Raw genomic sequence first — 26207 nt, 5'->3', positions numbered from 1 at the left:
TTATAAAAATACGAAATAAAAATCGCCAATCATTGATAGCGCCAAATAAATCGAAACATAGAGAATAACAATCATGACATAAATTTCAAAAGAAATCCGTTACATTGTCATCATCACGTTACGGTCATTGCAAACGGGTGATCGAAGACGACGACCTTGAAACCAATAATATGCAAATCCAAAGATAGCAAACCGAACGAACAGCTGTAGGAGTTGCAATCGAAACGTTTTAATTCGATAATAAACATATTTATTGATCGTGCTGAAATGTCCCCCGATGAATGCCACGCAAATGTAAATCCTTACAGGGAGTTACATAACGCACAGGTTGGAATTTTTCATTGCCTCATTTGCCACTCTCTGATGCGAACGACGATTTTATGATTACATCGTTACAAAACTTTTAAGAACATTTAAACATATTTAAAACGATTACTCTATGTGAGCGAGCGCGTGTCTTGTCACTTTAACGTGATTTGACTACAAATTTTATTTCTATATTAAATAATAGGAAACTCGTAATAAATTAAAATTGAAATTTTATGGAAAGAATAAAAAAAATTTAAGCTGTTTTTCAAATTAATTTAATTAATATTATTTTACGCATTTACAGTCTCGTAGTTAGTACTCTTATAGTTATAAAAAGTTTTTTTTATTATTTGTGACAACTTATGAGAATGGAAGTTATAGCAATACCGGATCGTAAAATTAAAGAGAAGAAGAATTGGCTGATTAGCGGGAAAGGAAATTGGATTTAGCGTCGTCCAATTATAAGTTTTATTAAAAGTCGTAAAAACGGTCATAATTACGGATGTACTTTTCGATAAAAAGAAATTATTTGAACAGTTTGCGCATTTTCGGTTTTTCCATTCTTTTTCTGATTACGCATTGTCGCATAAAAAGATGTAACCTTCGCTTGTAATTTGTATTCCAAATTGTGGATTATGATAATTTATTTAACAACGAGGTACTTTTTACGAGGTGCAACCACAAAGGTTATTTTCAAATAAATAAATTTTAATAAGTAGTGCGGTTTCGCGTTCTTGACTAACCTACAAACTTTTACGACTTACAGTAAAATTTTTCTTTAACATCTACATATAGAAAAATGGATTAAATTATAAATTAGTTTATACACTCCTAAACGATAACATTATCTGTTAAGGTAATTCTTCAATATTACAACTAATCTTTGTGATATAAGAGAAAACTGTTGAGTTCGTGTACAATTTGATAACTGTTATTACAATAAATCATATAAAGAGAAATTTTAAATCAATATATATTTTGGAGCACATCAATTTTGGCTAAGATGAGGTTTTGTGCTATAACTTTCTGTGGGTTGTTCCCAAAGATTAGGCTATTTCATGCCAAAGTGTTAGTTATGTTTTAGAGATTGAATACAATCTTTGATTCTTGTCGGGTTCGGATTCTGTTGATTACATTCATTACTTTAATTTCATGTATGTTGATGGTCTTCTCTTAGTGATAGAATGGGCGGATGCGCTGGTATAGGTGTCTCAACGACATTGCACTCTGTGGAAATTGCAGCAAGAACATTCAAGATATATGTTTCTTGTTTGCTTACTAGTAATACTGGTTTATCAACGTTTATGCTTAATTTCGTAGCAGGATATTACGTCTTTCCATGGTGCAAACAAACTTTAACCCATTTTATTAAATATGATGCTACTCGATTAATAAAACCGTTGTTCGTAATACTTTTACAGTTGAAGATACTGAGAGATAGCCGAGGACTAGAAAGCCATCACATCATATAATTGCTGCAACATTAAGATTATTTTGAGCTGTATAGATGTACAAATAGTACCATCTCCAGACACATGGGAGATTCTATGAGCACTAGTCAACTTATCATGAGAGATCAAGATACCCAGAATATCATTGATTATGAATAAATGGCTAAACATTTTGTATATCTGCACTATGGAAAGTTTTGATAAAAACTATATGGTTTAACATGAAATGGTATAAAATGATAGGACTTTTCAACAGAGAATATTTATTTATTTTAAGGCATGCCAATTAGTCTTTCAGGTAATCACTCAAATAAAAGGAAATTAAATACAATCATCCTATGTCAGTGGTCCTAAGGAGGATAGAATGCCAAAAAGGCTATTAAGCAGCTGAATGCAGAATCTATATGGAAGGACGAAGTGATGGAGGACGCAGAACGAATCATGAACCTGGAAGAGAGTAGCTCTTGATCGGTGTTGTAGGCAAAAGATAAAGGAGTCTTAATTTGGGCTTCAGCGTCATTGGAGAGAGATTATGATCTAACACCTCACAGTGTACAACCAACTGCACTACAACGCTATCGAATAAAAAGTCTTGTATCTGCTGACACTACATATTCCAGATGTGTAGTTGGTTACCATGTCACTATTACCTAAAGTAGGATTCTTAAAAGGAAAGGTTGTTGAAACACTCTAGAAGAAGTCAACTGTAACTATACGCCAGAAACTTTCATAAAAAAATACCTTAACTACCTTAGTCTCTAGATACTACATCACACGTACTGATGAAGAAGTAGTCTTTTTGTGAGTTACTCATCATTTCCTTGTATCGCTTGGGAAATCACCAAGTTACTGAGTATCATCACTTGTTACTGAGCATATTGTTAGCTACAACTTCAGAAGTATAACCGCTATTATTATTATCGATAGTAGGTAATCTGTTTTAGTAGGGAAATAATCGTGTTTGGGTTGATCATCTAATGATTGACCAACTAGCTAAGAAACTCTGCAAGGTAAGCATTTTTATAACTGTGAGCTTGTTAAGCTAGTGGCTTATTTCGTGTTTGTAAATAAGAAGATGAAATAGTCAAAGGCACCTTTTTGACTAGTTTGTTTTGGAAGGGTGAAATAGAAACGGAATTATTTCGTTTAGTTATGGCTTGAATTTGATTTCAACTTTTACTACAAACTTTAGGTTTTGACTATTAGGATAAAAGATCACATGAAAATCGACAAGTTAGCTACTGTGTATTTGAGTATGTCACAGTCCATGAAGTATTACAGAGGAATTTATGCTTCCAAAAAACATTACTTTAGATTTGTATATTCGCAAAAGAACTAAGAACTTCTATTATCAACTTTTCACTATGACCACAAAATTACACATACTACCTATAATATACTAGCTCGAAAGTAAAACAGGAACCTATGTCACTGAAATAATTAACAAAAGTATATGAAAAGCGAATAGCACATATTTGAAAACCACTAACAAAAATGCCTTCAATACCAATATAATGGAGCTCCCATTTGATTTTATGTGTGACAGCTATCGTATGTATTGTTATTAACAGTATAGTACATGCTTGTGGAAAGCTACCAAGAAAATCCTAAGAGAACCTGTAATTAATCCTAATATCACCAAAGATAATATGAACTACCTGATGAACGAACATATGCTATTTTGGCCGATTATCTAGTATTCTCTGCAGAGAACGATAATGCCGATGAAGCACTTTAGATAGATGTTTCCCAAAATGTTACCAACATCAACGGCATGGCAAACGGAAATATAATGGTTACATCTACAAATGAAATTAAGCAATTCATCAAGTTACTCCATAATAAGAAATCACCGGGTCATGATGGTATTTCGAATATTGTATTAAAATATTTCCAGTAGTTGTGCTAACAACGATATTTAATGCTTGTCTTAGGTCGGGTTAATTTCCCAACTCCTGGAAGCATGCTCACATTTTTATGTTTACCACACCTAATAAAGAGAAAGAAACATTTAGAGAGCTACAGGCCCATCAGCTAGCTGTCAACAATGTCCAAACTATTGGAAAAGGTTGATTAACCAGCTATGTAGAATCAGCGGATATGTAGAAAGTGAGTAACGATATGAAGATGTATTCTTCGACTTGGAACAAGCTTCCGATAAGGTTTGGCTTCCTATGCTTGTGCCAAAGTTAAAAACCATTCATATACTAGACTATTTACTGAAAATAATTTGTTTATGGACGAAAGAACGTTCTCTGTGAAAATAAATTCCTGCTATACGAAATAAAAATGGCTAAGGTGGGAGTATCGCAAGGCAATGTCCTAGGGCCGATTTTAATTAATATGACATCCTTAAAATTGAGTCCACAATACCTATGTATGCTTGTGATACCTTTCTTATTATTAAAAGCCATATACTCGATGATGCTATACAAGTAGCTCAAAAATCAGTTGACATTATCTTAAATTGGCTCGCAAAATGACTGCTGAAATGAAATATCACCAAATGTAAAGCAAAAATCTTCACTTCAAGAAGAATCAATACCGATATGAGTATAACCCATCCCTTGAAAGAATGATTCAAAGTAATCCTAAAACAGAAATGTTCAATTATGTTAATTACGCCAATTTTCACGTATGGATGTTAAGTCTGGATTGACACTCAGGACTAATCAACAAAAGATTAAAAATATTCAAAAATTTGTAGAGTATTTCAAATCCCTAAGAAACAACCAACTACTTAAATATTGAACTTGGCAAATTCATGTAAAATATACCACAATGTGAAGATGCGAAGTATTTTTTACTTGAAAAGGAAAATATTCACCAATGCTTAAGTAAAAGGTTGTCGCAAGATTTATATTTAGATAGCGCGATAAGGAAGTATCTTCAATCAATAACACTGATTGACAACTAGAAACGATGATTTTCTGGAGTATTTGGGTTGAGGCGTGTCTCCCAACATACGAGGAGTCCATTTTTGACTCGCTTTGGTATCGTTTTTCCATGCTGGAAATATTCTGATGGAACCTTTCTCCAGTACGTCGCTAACGTCTCCTAGGTTTTCGGGAAAGAAGTCGAGGTGCGAGTATAAAAAGTGAATTTTCAGTGACATATTACAACCCAATGCTTGATACGTCGAAAGTAGTTCTTCTATCATATCTTTGTAGTTACTTGCTTTTTGCAGATTTCTCTAACGGACTCAACTTTTCTTCGAATATGTTTTCTTTGAACGATTCCCTGATCTGAGGTCCTGAAAACTTGAACCGTTGCGGTCCATGGCTTTAACAAAAATTTTTACCAAGCCTAGGCACTCGCGCTTTGGCCAGTTTTTCTTGCGGTAATGATTGTTTGGATCTCTGCTGTCCCACTCACATAAAAAGCAACAATACTTTGTAAAACCCAGCTGCAATCCGGGAAGTAAAGAAATGACTTTAAAGTCACCACATAGTTTCAATGAAAATTGATTATACTGAATTTTTTCTAGTACCAATTTCATGTATTCGTAAGTTTCTTTCATACCGAAAGCATATTCTACCGGAACAAACGGTAATCTATTTCCATTTTGCAAGAGTACAGCTTTTAAACTGGTTTTTGACGAGTCTATAAAAAGAATTCAATATCTAGCAAGTTCATGACCGAAGTAATATCATTACAATACACAAAATTTTATTTTTGTGAGAAATATTTTGTTAGTTCTTCGTCACAGCTACGAAAAAGACACACTTTAGTATCTGGAAGAAGCAAATTAGATTCTTTCAATCTGGATCCTAATACTTCAGACTGCTTTTTTGACAATTTTAAGTTAAGATCAGCTTGAGTGAGGAAACGAAGTTCCTTACCTTCAGGCACATAGGTTGGATCATGAATTTCATCTTCAATTGCACTACATGAAGGTAAATAGATGACATGATTTGCTGCATCATTTATCTGATTTTTTTTTTATCTGAGTGGTTGTGATGCAGAATGTACATTTGCATATTTCATAGTATGTTTTGACGCCATATTCATTCCATTTATATTAGTCAAGCAAAAGTAGCAATCAGATACGTGATCTACAGGCTCTGTCCAATTCATGGGTTTTCCGAAAACCATATATCGCGGTCCTTTTACCCAACCTGTAAGATTCTTTGTGCATGTCGCATAGCATATATGAGGTGCCCAATACTTGTCTTGATGAGCCACAGAGAAACCAAAATATACACGATCACACTGCTTCACCAGTTCAGTGTTTTGTCACTCATCGCTCTTCTAACTTCCTCTTGCCAGATCTTCTTTGCTGGTATATCCAAAGATATTGAGAGAAACCGACTTATATGGTATGGCCATGTACAACGAATGGCGAAGATAGGTTACAGAAAAAACGATGTATATATTATGATATAATATATGTATCACAAGTATGTGTTGATATGGGGAATAAATTGTTTCAAAAAAAATTATGTAAATAACTTTTATGTTTTTATTAGGGAAGCTCTTAATTGCCATCTTTTCCAGGCAATTAATGATGGCTTGAAAAAAATATGCAGTTTAATATAGCAGTTTAGAAAAGCGGGCTTAGTTCTACTGGTGCCATGTCTTTAATCTGTGGTATTTGGTTCTTGACAAGAAACTTGAAAACAAAGAAGATGTAAAAATGTCTTCTAAGAGAAATAACAAATTATATATTTAAGTATAAAATAAAAATAATAAAAAAAATATTTGTTGCGATTATAAAAATTTTAGTTAAAATGTTATAATTTTGTAAAAATTACAATACCATTGCATAACAACTTATATATTTACATTTACAACTACCGCATCAATAAAATCGTAATAATATAAGATTAATTTGCAACTCAAATTATAATTAACCAGTTAAGTAATAGTTATAAAATTTCTTTACGTATTTTACATAATACAATTCATTTTGACGCATCCGAGTAACTCATCTTATTTATTACGCAATATTTTCTAGTAATAACCCAGTCTAAACTATCTCATTGTGTATCCAACACAATTTAACCATATCAGTACAATGTCAACCGTTGCATACATAAAGATTTTTTTTTATTATCTTTTCTAACACGACTCCATCAATTCATCAAAACGCTTTGTAAACGGCTTAAGCGTGCGACAACATGCGCTTCCTGCAACTCCTATTTAAGAATTGAAACGACTGTAGCAGATTGTCATCGTTCAAGTTCAAAAAAGTCCGATTTGGAAGTACCGCGATCATTTTCTGTAATTTGTATGAGGACTTCCGTGACCCTTGGCCTAATTTGAACGGGGCAAATAGACGTGACGAGAATGGTAACTGCACAAAAAAAGTTGGAAGTAATTTATGCTAAAGTCGTGTGATTATGCGGCACATATCTAACAAAGTCGACCAGTTTTGTTAATGAAATTTTGCAAATAATTATCCTTGACACACATGACATAGAATAGTACATCTTGTTGGTGTTCAAATAATTCTTTAGAAATAAATGTGACTTTTTAAATGTGATACATTCCGGAATCACGGTAATCAACCTCGTTCGTGTTTTCGCTCTCAATAATTAGCAATCAACGTGCTTTTAGTATGAATCATCACTCAAACAATCATAAACAGTCGAAAACACTTGTTGGGTCATCGTTTTGTCTGTTTTTTATACGGTTACCTTGAATCTTTTATTTATTTTTTGTCTTAACCATCAATCTTCATTAAAATCATTTTAGAAATAAATCATTTTTTAACACTAAGTTTTAATGGAGGTAACTTAATTTTTGAAGTTGTAAAACATACTTCAAAGAACATTATGATCTGTTGCGCCATAAAATATATATGTCAACGTATGGCCGACATATGATGATACAAGACCGGAATGAAAACAAAACTCCGGTTTGCAGACTGTGGTGGTGTGCGGGGCGTCGGAAAAAGAAGAAAGTACGCAATTTATGACGGTCTGTCGATTTAAAGACGCTTTTAATGTCGTCACGTATCGTACGAGTGATGATTTTCAATGGGGAAGAGATCGTTAACGATAAACGAAAGAAGGTAACTTTTTATTTATCAGGTTATATACCAATATTGGAAGAAACTTTTCTAAAAGTGATGAAATATTTTTTATAAGTTTCGATAAAAATGTATTTCAAGGTTTTTAACATTGGTATTTAAGGATGTTCAAAAGTAAATATTTATTAAATTAACAAAATGAAAACATTTTGGTAAGTTCAAGATTATTGTACACAGTAGTAATTTAATTTATTTACTAAAAGGAACTCAAAGTGGATCAATAACATACAAAGTAAACGGAATATAAATCTTTGCAAACAACACAATATGAAAAATAAATAAAATATTTGAAACATTCAAATTGAACATAACAAAACTGATGTTGAAATCGAGTTGTGTTCGTGCAATAGTGTTGAAGTGAATTCTCGTACTCAAAGATGGATAACATAAATGAATCCTTCATTTCTGATGCAAAATGCTTCTATTAGAAGAAAGCGGAATAAGGCCACTACAGAAAACTGAGAACTTTACGTCTAAATCCAAAATTAGATTCTAGCGCAACTTCCATTTATTGTTACAAGGATCTAGATTATCTAGTTGAAGGCGAAGAGGAACCACACAGGACCTGCAAAAGTAAGCGTTTTCTCGCAAAAGTTATGTTCTTAACCGCTGTAGCTCGTCCACGTTGGAATCATTCTGAAAACAAGAACTTGGATGGAAAACTTGGCATTTCACTTTTTGTGTTTTTCGAACCTGCTAAACGAAGCAGTAAAAATCAGACAGCTGGGATCATTGAAACGAAAGTAGTTTCTAATGTCACTAGAGAAGAGTATAGATTATTGGAAAATTATTGCCCGAAATTCAAGCAAAATGGCCACAATCCGGTCGTCGCCAAACAATTTTCCTGGTGACAATGAAGCTTCAAATAGAACTGGGTTCAAAATCAAAATATTATGTCAGCCACCCAATAGTTTCGATACAAACGTGTTAGATTTAAGCTTCTTTAAAGCAATTCAGTCATTGTAGCAACAATCGGCTTGCAAAACTGTAGACGAATTAATTTTTGCTGTTGAAAAAGCCTTTTCTGAAGTGAGTTCGGATACTTTGAATAAGGTTTTCCTTTCGCACCAACAGTGTATGGTAGAAACCATGGAAGTAGATGAAGGCAATAATTACAAAGTGCGGCATATGAATAAAGATCATTTACAGAGAATGGGTAATCTTCCAGTTTCTATATGTTTTGATTTTGGGATTTATCAACATGTAAAAGACATTAACAATTCAGTTTAAATACCTACTTAAATGACCATCAAAAGTTTCTTAGAAACAATATTTGTAGTAAACTTATTTCTGAACGGAGGAAGAGACACCGGCGTAATCAAAATCGGCGTAAAATGAACACAAATATAATGGACAGTATAAGGTTAGGTTCCTGTTATGTTTATTTAATACATATCCTATATATATTCAAAATAAATAATAATCTCTTGATATAAATAATAAATTTTTTGAAATAAATCCAAAAATCCAGTTTCATTTGCTTTGATTGTTGCTTCCTTTCTTGCAGAATCATAACATAAGGTCGAAGGGCAGCTATGACACCTCTTTTAACATTTGCGCTTCGATTGTAATCCCCATCTATGTCACAGAGCTCACCTGTTAACCTTTCTATAGAGGAAAAGATACGAGTTAGATAGTCGGTTTTTAGGATTTTCTTTCTCATCCTCTTCTTCTTCTTCGGGATTTTCTGATTGAGGGCGATCATATGCCTCCATCAACTCTTCCAATTCTTGATTTGAGATTGGTTATTCATGCACGTCTAACAGTCCGGTCACATCTTCAGTTGTTACGCCTTCGAATCCACATTCGCGTGTAAACTTGATAATGTCTTCGTTTATGTTAATGTTATTTACCATTTCTACACTTGCACCTTGTATAAATCCAGGAAGAACTTTACACCAAACGCCGTTTAAACAATTGTTTGTCACTTCGTCCCTCTTAGCTTTTGTCAAGACCTCTAAAAGCCCGTGGATTCTGGGAATGGTACACTACCATTGGCTTAAATTTTAAAGAACCAGAAATATTTGATTCCAAGAGAACAGTCAGTCTATCCTTGGCGGCTTTAAATCCACGAGCACTACGTTCTTCTCGCGAAATAAATGTTCTCGATGGCAACTTCTTCCAATAGAGGCCAGTTTCATCAAAATTGAAGATGAGATCTGCAGGGTAGTTCCCTTGTTCCACAATTTCTTGAAACTTTTAAAGGTAACCTGCTGCTGCTTTTACATCAGCGCTCGCCGCTCGAGGTTTAAACGGATATTGGTTCGAGATTTGAATCTCGTGAAGCACCCAGTGCTTGCCAAGAAAGTTTCGTCAGTGATTTCTTGCGCCTTTAAATCAGAAAAATTAACTGTGCTTTTTCGCATATGATTGCTAGTGTTACAGGAATATTCTTTTGATTAGCATCATCAACCCACAATGCCAACATTTTTTCCATTTTCTCTATATTTTTTTATTGTCGTCTGATGTCAGGCGAACCGGGGAATCCCACGCCGCCACCAACCGGCGTAATTGTGAATCGGCGTAAACCGAACCGGTGCAAAACGACGTTTACCTGTATTTCTTATTGATTTCATGTCACAAAATCACAAACCTATGCAAAAGCGAACATGTGATTATATCCAACTCAAGCAGAAACAAACATCTCATTTGAATCAATCAGAATATTATTTCAGTCACATGACATATGAGCTCAAATGTCATCTATGACTCCGTTCAATACAAACCCTATTGCATTTTTACAACGTCCCAAGCTTCCCTAAATATTTGTAATAATTTTCCACATCGTGGCATGCAGCACTCATTGTAGTCTCTAATAACTATCAATATTTATTCTAACATCCTACAATATTGTACCGAACATCCCTTCATATCACATTTAATAATAAACTCATCTATAATAACTTTCCACATTGTCGCAAATATTTCTCAATATTTGATCCTTATCTACGACAGTCCTCAACAACGTCTCGGACATCCCTCGGTATATAGTTAACATCCCTATAACACTATTTGGGGTACAAACGGCTGGGACATAGTCTTACCACAAACTTGTGGTACCTGCTAATTTCTTATATGCACACGTCAGTTAATTTGCTACAATCGTTGCAATGACACGTATTTTTATTTAATTGTTCTTAATTTTTTTTAATCAGGTAGGATTATGTTTATTTATTACTAGCGTGCAGCATGGTGTATAGCTTTCCTAAACCACTTGTGAGTCGATAAATCAGATATTTCAGAAGAAGATGTAGTAATAGAAGATTTTAATTTGCCCCTATCCTGCCTTCAACAAAAATTAGTAGCAAAATGTCAAAGTTATACAGCTAGAACAAGCAACATTTTGGCAGAATGTCAAAATATTAATATTCACGTATTCTGTCATAGAGAGATTTTTGTCTTTAGTGTGTACTAGTAATTTAAATTTAACAGAATAAAAGATGACGTTGAGGTCATCAACTCTTAAGGAAGGTTCCAAAGGACACGAAATAATACCTGTAATGTATAACGCGTTTCTGGACTACAAAAACAACAATAAACGGTTTTTATGCTGTATAATTCGTCCTCCACAGGCTCAAAGTTGCCAGGATGACCAAATTACACATTAGTATTACTTTATGCACTTCAATTGTTTAAAAAACAACCAGCTGAATAATATTTGTAAACCTGTGAAATCTGGAAAGAATATAATCATCAGCTGGTAATCAAACAGCTGTTTTTCCCGAACTCCACGATGTTTCAACGTATTATTTCTGAATTCAACTTGGGATTTAAATCACCTTCCTGTGATACATGCAATCTTTGCTCCCGACTAACATTTCCAAAAAGAAATGATAAAATTGCGGTGACACCAAATAAATTAATGCTGTAAAGGAGAGTACACCAAATGACAGCTAAATCCTTTCATTCGTACAAAAGATGACAAGAAACCCTATTCTGTTCGGCCAAGATGATGCGTGTGTTAAACTTATACTAGAAATAATGTGAAAAGAAGTCCCCTTTTGACTTTTTATTGACATAATTGTTAGTTAGTCGATTCTTACTGGCCTTTTGTTTTTTTTGTTTTGTTTCTGACATTTAATTGCAATAAAAGATTAATTTAATGATGATAAATTTGTTTTTGCGTATCCGTTTTATTTATAGATTTTTGATAACAAATTTAACCGCTACTTGTCTTGTAGAATAACCAGCAGTTTCATGTACCCCATATTATTAGAGGCAATTCCTCATAAAATATTGTTCTAAATCAGTTAAACTTTCATTTAAATGAGGGATAATTTTTTCATCATAATGTTGATCATAAATACTAGAATCTATCTCAATCGTATCAACCTGGTATTGGTATAAATAGTAGCAAAGAATGTGTTAATTTTATCAGCAAATATAATTATTTTAACGTAAGAATATCTTTCCATATCAATCAACGTATCGCCATTTCTAATCAGATACAGATTATGTTCATTTATAAAGATTATCATCGTTTTCAAGCAAGTTTATCTTAAATTGTTTAATAAAATCTTAGTTTTAATATAAAATAATCATGTACTTATCTCCAATAAATGGATATTTATGTTTAAGAATAGGTTTGGATCAATATAATCTTTTCATGTCAAGTGATATCTTAATATTTCGATAGTTTCTAATAACAATAATAAGTAGTGTATTGAAGCGCAATTAATTAGTCAAAAAAATTTTGCACAATAAAATTTCAGATAATAATGTGTTCCAACGTTATGACCGTTTCACGGAGTGGCACCATATTGTTTTCAGGACGTCAACGTTATATGTCTTGTTACGACTTCCACCATCGACTGAGGTTACCCGAATGGACTGGTCTGCTAAGAGCACAGACCTGAATTTCATAGAGAACCTCAAAATCCTAAAATAGTTGATAGAACTTACGTCTTCGCCAATCCAAGTGGAAGAAAATACCAGCACCATCATACAACGATTTGTGGAAGGCATACTCAGGAGTGGTGAGGTTGTAATTGCTGCACGAGGACATTCCACTGAATACGCATAAAGTTTATATCTTTTTACTATTACATGTGTCCAAATACTTAGTAATACAGTTTATACCAATTTTGTATTGAGATGTACATAACAATGCTAAATCAGTGCATTGCTAATGCTACAACATAGAGTAAATTGCTAGGACGAATTCACGAGAAGTCGTCTCCATATATGTGAAAGCCATAGGAAAGATCCAGAAGATGGGTTTTACATGAATTGAATGAAATACAACAGGAATACCGAGAAACCGCTTGCGAAATCCTCTTCGCCAGATACATAGGAAAGTCATTTCTCCAAGCGCAAAAGATCATGGATAACTACAAACTAAACTAATATGGACAGAAGACAATGCTCTATGTTGGGTGGGATTACCAAGGTGTAATCTATTATGAGCTGCTAAAATCTGACGAAACCGTTAATACTAAACCCTACCAACAACAAATGATGGATTAAATTAACGACATTTGGTACACAAAGTGTACAAAATGCACACACAAAGTAATTGGAAAAAAATGAATAGAGGCATTTAGTAGGGAAGTACTTTCGCGAGACTTAGCTCCGTCTGATTATTTCTTATTTGCATCGATGGGACACGAACTTGCTAATCAGTACTTCATTTCTCACGAACATTGCTCGATGAGTGATTTGTCTTAAAAGAGCAACAGTGTTTTTTGGTGTTGTATCCACAAATTGTCAGAAAAGTACAAACATGTGTAGCTAGCCCATTGAAATACTTCGAATAAAATTTGTTTGTACAAAAATTCCGGTTTCATTTTCCTCACTAAGCATTCTTTTGAATAAAATTTCTCTCGAGATAGTACCTTTCTTTATCACTGAATATGATATCGTAGAAGTTGGAATAGCGTGACCCTCTCGTCTAGATCGAGTTTATGCATTCTTGTACAAGTAACGTAGATCGATGATTGTACGTTTAAAATTATAACACAATCTTGTGACGTTGTCAAAGTCGTGTCCAGCATATGGTGTCTGCTTTTGCACTCCGAGATAGATACAATCTTGCTAGTAGTTAAGGACCATCCTGTATCAGATGACTCACATGGAACTAAGGATACCACAAAAAGAACTTCTCCTTGAATTTGTCTTTAGTTTTCGTCTCTTAACAAGTAGACCTTGAAGCTTTAAAAAGGAATCCACGAATCTTCAGCGCCTTGCCAAGCAGAAAAGTACTACTCGGTTATTTCACCATTTCACGAATGGAAAGGATTAGACTAAAACGGATTGTCAGAAATTGTAGAACAGAATGGGAAGATTTTAACTTCGTTGTAACTAACAATAAGACTTAGATCCTCGTACGATGAAGACTATGAAGAAATATTGAATATTATGGCTTCAATAAATACTTCTTTTACATTTCGGGTTTAGAATATGGAAATGTTTTCTTCACCATCGTAATTAATGACCAAGGAGTTAATTCAAAAGCTAACTATTTCTTTAATGATAAGGGTAACATAATACCAGACACATTATGAGTTAACTATTCTAGAATAGAAATTCTAATTTGAAAAAAGTAGTGTGAGCGTTGATCATTGATGAACAACGTATAAGTCGTAGTAAGTAATCGGAATTTTTGGTATGTTAATACTTAATCCGGAAAAAAGCACAAGTTCCAAGTAATTTGAATAATGCCACTTTCTTAGTAACGATACGCAACGTTATAAATTATAATATTTATATTGTTGTATGATTCATCAGATAAAGCAATAAATCGATTTAATTCATACATTATAGTAATTAACTTCAGTTCAACTAACTTTTCTGCAAACAATATAAATCCAAAATAAAATTTTGACCAACTGCTTTCTGTTTGTTCAAATAATAAAAATCTTTTACTTACTTTGCGGTCGTAGACCAACCTCTTAACTTCTTCGGGCCGTGTTCAAATACGGCGCCGGCGGTTTCTGAAAATCCGAGGACAGGTTGTTTGGATCTTTTGCAAATTTCGTGTGACGCAGCAACCTAAAAAAAATAATTTATATAGAATAAATTTAAAAAAAACAAGATTAGATTAGTCATAAAGAAATCATAAAAAATAGGTGAGGGTTATAATGGTCATTTAAAAAACGTATAATCATATAATGTAATTTTTGTCCATTGTATGTAAATTTTTTATAACTAACTAAAAGGAATTAATTTGTTTACTACACGCGTGTGTACTTGAAAGATTGATTGATAGATTTTTCTTCAATGTACAATGTAATGAGAAAAAAAAAACATATTAATCATTAAGACTCGATGTTAGATTTAATTTAACGACATAGAATGAGTCAAATGATTTTTTTATCGCGTTTTATATCAATACCATAATCATTAGCGGACACAAAAATCCGTATTGTATTTTGATTTATATTAATAATTTCTAGATTAATTTAATTTTACAACTTCATAAAAATTTTTGTGCGGTTATTTTTCTTCCTCTGAAATGTTTTTGTACGTGACATAATGTCTCATACGAGTGAAAGGACCTATTTATTAAATATAGAATTGCAATGGATTACACAATGATTGTCAACGAATCTAATGGGCTTTAAATTACGTGTAAATTAGCTGCGGAATTTTACAGTTAGCGAAATATATTTCTGGGACAACCCACAATAAATATTCTAACAGAAACATTTCTTAGAAGTTTCTATGTATAAATTGGAATAACGTTTTTTTCTAAGTGTCGCACATTATTCTCTAATAATATGTCAAGTACATATTCAGTATCTAAAGTATTTTAACATTACATACAGGGGATGTCCCAATCATGTTGTAATAAAACAACTAGTTTCAAAAGTTAATGATGTAAATCTTCTTTTTATTGTCTACCTCGTAAAATAATTGTTGTTATTGAAATTATCATTGATTTTGTTGTCTCAATTCAACAAATAATAAATAATATGCCGTTTTAGTTATGCCAAGAATTTTAAAAGTATTCCGTTTGTAACAAACAAAACGTATTTGCTTCAAGGAAATGCTCACTTTTAAATAACCTGTGAATATTAAGCGATAATGTTAGTTTTTACAAAGGTTGTAAAACTTTTTTAAACGTTTTTAATTACTCAACCTTGATCTCACATTCGAAATTTGATGATCTAGTTCTTCTTTTAAGAACTAGAACGCCAAAAATATTCCATTCTCCTACTTTTAAATCCTTTAATTATCATGTTTGAAGATGAAGCTGAAAAATTATAGCTTTAAAATAATGTAGTAACTTTCTAAAAAAAATGTTGGTTACAAAAGAAGATAATGCATTCGTGTTGTGAAGTGTATTAGATTGCAAAATTCGCCTGTAGATGCAAGTTGAAGTAAAACTGTTGCAAGCCGTTGTCATTAATTTGAAATTAATTTTAATTCAATGCTTCCTATAGCGTTCGCACAATGTTAATAAGATTCTATATAAATCTTATGATAACATCTAAAATATGTAAGAGTAAACGGAAATTGTTTCATAAACATTTTAAGATTAATGATGTAGGTTTAATTTAATTAAATTATCAGTCAAATTATATTTAAGTGAAATACTTTAGCAAGCCAAAAAGTCAGCATAAAACCAAAAATACAGAAGATATCTTATTAGGAGAAAGAGAGAATAAATCTAAAAAGGAAAAATCTAGAAATAAGCCAGAATTTAAAAGTTGCTATAGAAGTTACATTAAAGACAACAAAGAACTGAAAAGAGAGAAAGCTACGGAATTAAGAAAAGTTGGTAAAATTGAAAGAATTAAATAACACCACAAAGACCAGAAACTCCAAACAAATGCAAAAGCATCAGGATGAAAAAAAAGATAGAAATAAGCCGAAATTAGAAGATATCAGAAAGGCCAGATATCAGAAAAAAATTTAGATTTAAGAAAGAGCAAAAGACAGTGAAGAAATCAGTTATAGTGAAGGAGCCAGAAGTAACAAAGGCAAGTTAGAAACGCAGAAATACAGTTACACTAAGAAGATATTGGATGAAGAGAAAAAGTGCCGAATGAAGCCAAAAAGAAAGAAGTTATAAACAATCCAGAAGACTCTATTTATATTCTAAAAAGAGGTTGCTTTTATTAAGTTCACATTTGTTTAAATATGTAAGATCCAGTTCGAGGTAGCTACAGCATCACATTTTTGTTGGCTTGTGGTTGGAATGAAAAGAAAACTAGAAATAAGTTGGAATATAGAAAATGTCAGGGACGCCAGAATGAAGAAACCATAATCTAAAGAAAAAGTCAGAATTAAGGAAGTTACAGAAAAATACACTGAAGAAGGTATTAATGTTGACGAGAATAGAAGGAGCAGAAACATAGTAATAAAACAAAAACTAAGAAGAAGTCTGGGTAGCTACAGCTTCCACAACGAACGTAGATGATGTCAGAAAAGTCAGAAAGAAGAAATAAAAATTATAGAGTAAAGAGAAAAAAAGAGGCATCAGCATAAGAAAGCATAAGATAGCAGAAAGCATCAAAAAGAAAAGAAAAATTTCCTACTTAAGGTAAAAATACTGAAATAAATTATGAAAGAAAAATCCTCTTGAACGAAGTTAGAAAGAAAGAACCAAAAAATAAATAGAGGCGCGGTAACAAAGCGAAATCTTGGAAAATTAAGATTGTCACAAAAGTCCGGGAGCTTAACTTTTCATTTTATTAATTTTGTTGTAAGGATGTGAAATTTTGGTCGCATGTTCGACTCAACATTCCAAAAATCCCAAGGATGGCTGTGCCACATTTTTGAGACTGCGCTAGACAATGTACAATCCGTCGTTATCAGAGGTAGCATGAAGGATCGTCGTAGAAGTGAAAGACCAAAGACTACCGCGACACTCATCATAGTAAAGCGTAAAATTCTGGGACAAAGTCCACCGAATTCCAAGAGGAGTCTCAGAAAAACGACCAACGAGCTGGATATCAGCCGTAAATCTATGCATAAGATCGTCAAACATCATTTCGGTCATCGTAGCACCAAGATGCAAAAGACTCACACTTCGACGGAACATATAAAGGCTATTCATCTTCAAGGCTATCTCTAACTTCTGAAACGCTTCTCACCGGCACAACTCAGCAAACATTTAAGCGACAAAACGACAGAATACTCGAGTGAATGGTTTAAGAAGCGATTACGTGAGGTTGGGAAGTTTTCTGAAAGGGTGGCTGAGCCAACATCAACTCCCAAAACTATTTTGATGAATTTCTGATGAAGGAAGTGCTTCTTTGGAGCCCGTTTCACTTCAGCAGATTCCCCTGGATATGCTAACAAAACTCAGCACCCGCGCACAAAGCTAAGATCCTTGAGACGCTATTCCCCTCAAGAATCTCGACAGTTTGAAGCGCGCCCTTTGGAAGGCATGGGACGATCTCGACTTCGAGTACCTCTCTGCCATGATGGCTGCGTTTTCCAATCGTCTGCGGGCCTGTGTGAAGGCGAAGGCTGGATACTTCGAACTTCGATTGTATACTGTTTGTAGTATACTGTTGTTTGTTAACATTTGAATAAAATGTCTCTATATGCTTCCATCCTGTTTTTATCAACAAAACTGCGGGGCTACAGTACATTTGTGACACCCTGTACCAGTTGAACAGAACGAGACAAATGTTAATGTCAGGTTCAATCATCAATAAATCTCAATAAATGATCTTCAAGATTTACTTATAAACTCCTATAAAGATCTTTTATAAAGAGAGTCCCAGAAATTTGCGTATGCCAGCAATTCTGTCAATAATGAAAATAAAATGAAAATGGAATTCACAAGAAAGAGGATAAAATATCTAAATGTTATCGAAGCTGGAAACGTAGTAAACTGAAAACATATAAACACTTCAGAAACTCGACAGATACTAACTCGGAGGAAAAGAGAGTAAATCTGAAAAGAATGAATCCAGAAATAAACCAGAATTCAAGTGTTTTCAGATTGCCCATGAATGTGTTTTTGAGATAATAATTTTTGAATTCAATCCGAGTTTATATGACTATAAAATTAAACATTTTGGTCTTTATGACATGCTCACGATTTGATGTATTTTTTTTTATTTCACCAATAAAACAGTACTTGGAAATCTATATTCGTTTTTGAGATAATAATTTAGGAACTCGACCGTAATTTGAAACTTTATAAAGAGAACAATTTCTTTAACTCCTCTTTAAAAAATTGTGAAATTTGAATTGTTACGATATCTTGACGAAATATTGGCGATTTATAGAGGACATTATGTATGAAGTTGCAATGTAATATAAATGAATATCTAAGAAAGTAAATTGTCATGGATTATTAAATTTATTTATTTAAATATACTAAATTATCTGTTATATTTTATTCTTGTTAAATTTTTTTGTTCTACAATTGTGACTTATGAATTCTGTGGGTTATCTCATTTCATGATGAGTAAAGTATAATTCTGTCAATGTGCGTCAGATATAAAAAATATCGAAATTTATTTTATTGTTTAACCTATTGTCCCGTTCCAGTTCCAAATTAAATTTACTATATCTATTTATATTATATCTATATAAGCGCGGAGTTCGTTAAGTGTTGCTGTACAATCTTATCCAGATTGGTGTTTATTTATTGTAGGGATTTACGTCGTTAATAATAAAATTGTCTTCAATTTCATTTAGGTAAATGTCAGTGTATGCAAGAAGTACTTAATCTGTTGATAGCCAGTTTTAAATTTATAGATTTCTATCGTTAAAGAAAGAAAAGTTTTGGTTTGCGCATAATTTATAATATAATATATGGCTTAATAAGTTGTTAATATCAATTTTAGTATTAAGCTTTTGTAAGAAGATATTTTACATTATAGTCAATGAATACTTTATAACTCATAATGGGTGTAGGTAGATGTGGCCCGCGGGTGTCATTTTCCAGTTGTTGTAATCATGTAATCGCGATAATATTTGTACAAGAGATACGTGTTACTTCCATACGTGTTTCGAGATGACTTGATTTCGTATTTATGGCTTTTAGTGCGGAAAGAAGTGATGGAAAGTGATGTGCGCGTTACTCTTAAACGCGCAACTATCCCGCAATCGATATTTTATTGCGACTGTGTTGTTAGTTCGATTAATCAAACGTGACCAAATTAGATTGGATTTCAGTAAGGTTTTAGTTTACTTATGAAGGGACGTGATATATCACAAAAGGTCAAGACCTTATACGACCATGTTGTTTTCTCTTTATAATTACCAGCTTCCGCGTGAACTCCTATTTGGAATCGCTGTTGAACATGTGTTTAATCAGATTATTTGTACTTATATCCTGTGTAAAGTAATAATCTTTCCCATTGCCTATCTTTCATCAAGCGATTGTGTTTTAGGAATTTTCTCCAGGTTAGTGCTATATATAAGATCGCCGACGTGACCATGCTTGCCAATATTTTTTACTCCCAATTTTACTCTCATTAGATTAGGCCTTTGCGTAATTTATTAGTGTCTTCTAGGTTTTATTAGCACAATACGGATTTCCTCGTTGTTTATTTATATCGCCATTCTTCTCAACTGATTTCTTCCGGGAGTCAGTCCAACTCCATTTCCTTTTGTTCTCTAATTAGCGAGGGTTTCTGATGCTTATTACTATCTTACAGAGAGAGTGTCTGTAGCTATTACCATAGTCAGATTATTTGGACATATTATCAAATTTACTCACACTCTAGATCTATTCTTAAAGCTTTTGCCTTCATACAGGCATTGCATAATAGTGGTTTTAGCAGCGAACCGTAATTCCCTTAGGTGACACATGGATCTTTCTGTTTGAAGGTATCATGCTTCTGTTTTTTAGAACACCAATGATCTATTTTTGTGAGGAGGTCGAATTAAAAGCATTTCCAATGTTAAGCAGTACAATAGCTCGGTTCTCAATTATTTAAAGCCTTTTCGTTGATTTTGTTTTTGTTTCGATGTTTTTGGTATACTTCAACAATGTTGTACTTATTTAGAATACTCTGCGTTAACCGGCCGAGAGTTTTCTATTTTGAGCTATGTTAATCGTAGCCGAAATACTAAATTAATAAAAAAGTAGAATTGTAGTAAAATTAATAATAGGTACGTTAGCTACGTTACAAAAAGTTTCTGCTTATCTTTGGAATTATTAGAGCAAATGGTTGTAAATAAGCTAAAACTGATTATAGATTAAATCGTTTTGGTTCATTATACATACTTAATTTATGTGCAAATTAATAGTTTTTCAGATATCATTTGAGTTGAATCTTGTTATGATAATTATAAATAATTTATGTCTAAAATATTTTTTGATAGAAAAAATTTTCGAATTTTGTTGTACTTTTACTGGTTTATTTATATTTTTGTTGTCTAACTAGTTTCGGCAAAAAGCCATCATCAGAGACAAAAGTCAATGAATTTTACAGGAAATTAACATCGAAAACATAAAGCGGTGAACAAATTAAAATTATTATTGTCACAAAATTTATTTAAAATAAACGTAAAAATTTTTTTTTTTACAAATCTTTAAAGATTTAACTCCGCATGGACATCTTTTGTGGCAGATGTTACAAGATGGTCTGTACCATGGTGGTCAGTAAACCGGTAAAAGTACAACAAAATTCGAAAATTTTAACTTCAATTTCAACCTAATAAAATATTTTTTATTATCACTTTTAGTTTTTAAGTTATAATATACTTTAACAACAAAAATTCTCAATCTTGATATTTTCTGGATTTCCATATTTTAACTAAAGTATGGTTATAAATAATTTAAATCTAGTTACGGATTATGACATTTTGGTTTATTATGTACTATTTATGTGTCAAATATATTTCATCACCACGTTTAATTTTTGAGATATAGTCGACTTCCATGACAAAAATATTTAATTTTGATATTTTGCAGATTTTCATTTTCTAGTTAGAGTAGGGTTATACAATATAATTTAGACCTAGTTATGTATAATGTCTCTTTGGTTCATAATAAATAATTTATGTAGAAAATATTTTCCTTCATCACATTTAGTTGTTGAGTTATGGCCAACTTCAATGACAAAAATATTCAATCTTGATATTTTGCAGATTTCCACTTCCTAGCTAGAGTAGGGTTATAAATAATTTAGACCTAGTTATGGATAATGTCTTTTTGGTTTATTGTAAACAATTTGTGTGTTAAAAACTTTCTTCATTACTTTTAGTTTTTATTATACTATCGACTTTAATGACAAAGACAGTACATTTCGATATTTTGATGATTTCCACTTCCTAGTTATAATACTGTTATAAATAATTTAAACCTAGTTATGGATTATGCCTTTTTGGTTCATTATAAAGAATTTATGTAGAAAATATTTTCCTTCATCACATTTTGTTGTTGAGTGATGGCCAACTTCAATGACAAAACTATTCAATCTTGATATTTTGCAGATTTCCACTTCCTAGCTAGAGTAGGGTTATAAATAATTTAGACCTAGTTATGGATAATGTCTTTTTGGTTTATTGTAAACAATTTGTGTGTTAAAAACTTTTTTCATTACTTTTAGTTTTTAAGTTACTATCGACTTTAATGGCAAAGACAGTACATTTCGATATTTCGATGATTTCCACTTTCTAGTTATAATATTGTTATAAATAATTTAAACCTAGTTATGGATTATGTCTTTTTGGTTCATTATAAACAATTTATATACAAAATATTTTCCTTCATCACCTTTAGTTGTTGAGTTATGGTCAACTTCAATGACAAAAACATTCAATCTTGATATTTTTCAGATTTTCACTTCCTAGTTATAATATTGTTATAAATAATTTAAACCTAGTTATGGATTATGTCTTTTTGGTTCATTATAAACATTTTATGTAGAAAATATTTTCCTTCATCACTTTTAGTTGTTGAGTTATGGTCAACTTCAATGACAAAAATATTCAATCTTGATATTTTTCAGATTTTCACTTCCTAGTTATAATATTGTTATAAATAATTTAAACCTAGTTATGGATTATGTCTTTTTAGTTCATTATAAACAATTTATGTAGAAAATATTTTCCTTCATCACTTTTAGTTGTTGAGTTATGGTCAACTTCAATGACAAAAACATTCAATCTTGATATTTTTCAGATTTTCACTTCCTAGTTATAATATTGTTATAAATAATTTAAACCTAGTTATGGATTATGTCTTTTTGGTTCATTATAAACAATTTATGTAGAAAATATTTTCCTTCATCACTTTTAGTTTTATTGTTATGGCCAACCTCAATGACAAAAATATTCAATCTTGATATTTTGCAGATTTCCACTCCCTCGCTAGAGTAGGATTATAAATAATTTAGACCTAATTATAGATAATATCTTGTTGGTTCATCATAAATAATTTGTCTGTTAAAAATGTTTCTTTATCCCTTTTTGTTTTTGAGTTAGATCGACTTTAACGACAAAAACAGAAAATTTTGATGTTTTGAGGATTTCCACTTCCTAGTTATAATATTGTTATAAATAATTTAAACCTCCTTATGATTAATGTCTTTTTGGTTCATTATGAACAATTGATATATCAAATATTTTCCTTTATTATTTTTAGTTTATGAGTTATAAGCGACTTTAATGACGAAAATCTTTTTAACTCTAACATGTTTTATTGATATAGTACACATGTTTTCAATTCGACATAAATGATTCACCTTAATAACAGAATTTAATTGCTAAATTTTAGATTTAATATACTAAAAAGAAACATCATTGTCACGCAATCACGATACTACACTACTACATTGTATATGGCATAGATAACAACAACAATGTAGGATTAATTTTATTCCAGTAGTTTCCAATACGATCAATATCTGATAGCCTTTATGTATCAATAAACCTTTGTGCTTAACCGACAAACATTCATACTAATACATTATGAAAATGATCGACAGTAGCTTAATATTACAAATCCCCGGGATTATTACTTGTATGAGATTCCCTTTTTTACGACGCACTGTCTCGATACATTGCGAATAATTTACGAGGCGATTTAAAAAACAAGATTAACAAAGATAATGGTGGTTTATGTGTGTATTTATCAAAAAGTACATCCAAGCCAATATGTTTCAGCCGCTAATGATTTATTTTTCAATTGGTAATCCCCTCGTAATCTTTATAACTGTCCTACTGTATATTATGTTGTGCAATCTTCTTCAAATACCATACCAACTGAACTAATAATTATCCTTCCTATTAGAACACCTCATATATCTCTTGTAAATTACGACAAACGACGTCGTTGCGTAAGAGATGGTGTTAGGAATTTATTATTCAATGCGTTTAACAATCGTAGATTTCTATTGCAGATAGGTTATTGAAGTAATACTTACATTTATCAAATCATATCTTGTGTATTTTTGGATTAGATCTTAATCACTGCGGATTTCCTACTAGACTAAAGGATTATCTAGTTTAATGACTTTTCAGAAACGTAATAGATTTTCAGATAATTCCGTTTTCAAGTATTTTATGTAAATGTACAGGCAAGAAAACATGTTGTTATATAACTTAGAACTATGGTCAGCACGTAAAAGACCATTCATTGTTACGAACCGATTTCTTCTTTCTTACAAACTTCGTTTCCCCAAGAGGTTCAACAACCGCTGCGGAAATCGAGTCTTTATGTGCTCTTTCAATGCTTTCCTTACTATACAGCTCTCATCGTCCTTCAGGTTTTTGCTCGATCGTATTTCTTAGAAAGCGCATAAATGTTTATTGATATCTCTACCCCGTGACCCGTATTTTCCGATCAATCTAAAACGGAAAAGTCCTTCTTTGAAACCATTGTAAAGAAAGAACTCGGCAGATTGAATTGCATAACGTTCGATACGGTTAATTACCTCGATTTGCAGGCCGCGCCAGACCGTTTATTTACGTTTAACTGGCGAGAAATTTTTAAAGACGAAGGTCGCGTTGCGAAACTCACCTATCTATGTATAAAACGAGATATGGTTGTTAATACGACGATGATGGAAAATTTATAAACGGTGTGGATGGTATTTAAAATAATGTTAAGAAGGTCAGTTTGTAAACAAAAACACATTTAAGCATTTCTGAACCATTTAGAGCACGAGCGATTAGTAGATGGTAATGCTTGCAAATGAAATGGAATGGCATGGTTGTTGTCTTTAAGCAGTTCTCGACTTTTGTGGTTTTGCAATTATAAAACGGGGCGATGAAGGCAATTACTGGCGCAACCTTGGCTTGAAATGGACAGGTGAATTATTGCAAACGCGACGATAATCAATCTTTTCGCTTGGATAAATCTTTGTTTACATAATTTCTCATACCAGTTTCTACTGGTATTATTTAATTACCAGCTTAATAATTTCATTAACAAGTTTTATTATTATGTTTCAAATCATAATTAAAAAATTAATTTTTGAAATTATTTTTAACAAATAAAGTTTTCAAATATGAGTTTTGAAATCCAGAAAACGTTTTTAGGAACAAATATCTTGTACTTCAGCCATTAAAATTCAATGACAAAAGCCCACATTTTGAAAAGAATAGAGTTACTCAAATATCACGAGAGGACAGAACTGGTCAAACTAAAATAAATGTTACATAGACAAAATGGATAAGTTAATAACTTAAACTATTTCATTGCCGTATACCGAACACGAATCAGGTAGTGAAAGTGTTATTGGCCTCTAGTGACCTATTTGTTGACCGTTTCTGTTCACCACTCGCAAATCTTTTGGAACCATGGGGAGTAGAATTGTATGGGGGCCGTAATTCACGACCTATTTTAGATTTATATTACCATAGTCCAGGTGATATAAACAGTGTCGACAATGTGATAAAAAGAACGATTTAAACCTAACAATAATTAAGGTGTATTGTCCAACTGAACACGAAGATCTAAAAATAAAAGAAACATTGTACCAACAATAACAATTAGTATATGACATCAACATTAACAATGAAAACATGAATGCAAAAATCGAAAAGGAAGATGAATATTTAGGAATAATGAGAAGACTTTAGCTCCATGACAGAACATGCAAGAATACTGTTAGGAACATAAGCTACCTTGACACCACCAGATGGAACTATAAAAACCAAATAGACCACCTGTTAATAGATAGAAGAACAGAGACGAGCATTCTGGATATAATGACCAAAAGAGGAGCATGTTGTGGATCAGACCATCTCTTAATGCAAGCAAGATTTAGATGTACAAAGAGTAAACGACCAAGGACAGTTGTCTGAAGTTCAAGGACAACCAGAAGATCAAACTTGTCGATTTTACAACGACGAGTCAGAAACAGCTGACCGTATACTCGAAGACACAAAATTTTCGGTAAAACTCTCTTGACACCTACTAACATAAAGATACAAGACCTCAGGGCAATACTAAGGTTCATCAAGGACCTACATTTGCCCTAAACTTTTTGAGGGCTAAAGTTAGAATAGATGTTATAGGTGGTGGTAACGAGAGGGGCCGTTCCCCT

General features: G+C 32.4%; 1 protein-coding gene across 1 annotated transcript in view; it reads right to left on the bottom strand.

Annotated features, from left to right (window-relative positions):
- Window positions 1–26207, bottom strand: part of LOC111418389 (proton-coupled amino acid transporter-like protein CG1139) — a 74354-nt gene that overhangs the window by 17223 nt on the left and 30924 nt on the right. Inside the window, exon 5 of the mRNA XM_071199826.1 lies at window positions 14663–14784. Coding sequence (XP_071055927.1) covers window positions 14663–14784 — 122 coding nt within the window. The remainder of the gene's footprint in view (window positions 1–14662; window positions 14785–26207) is intronic.

This window comes from Onthophagus taurus, chromosome 11 (assembly GCF_036711975.1).
Source record: "Onthophagus taurus isolate NC chromosome 11, IU_Otau_3.0, whole genome shotgun sequence".
Taxonomy (NCBI): Eukaryota; Metazoa; Arthropoda; class Insecta; order Coleoptera; family Scarabaeidae; genus Onthophagus; species Onthophagus taurus.
The sequence above is the reverse complement of the archived record's forward strand: the minus strand, read 5'-3'. Positions and strand labels throughout refer to the sequence as shown.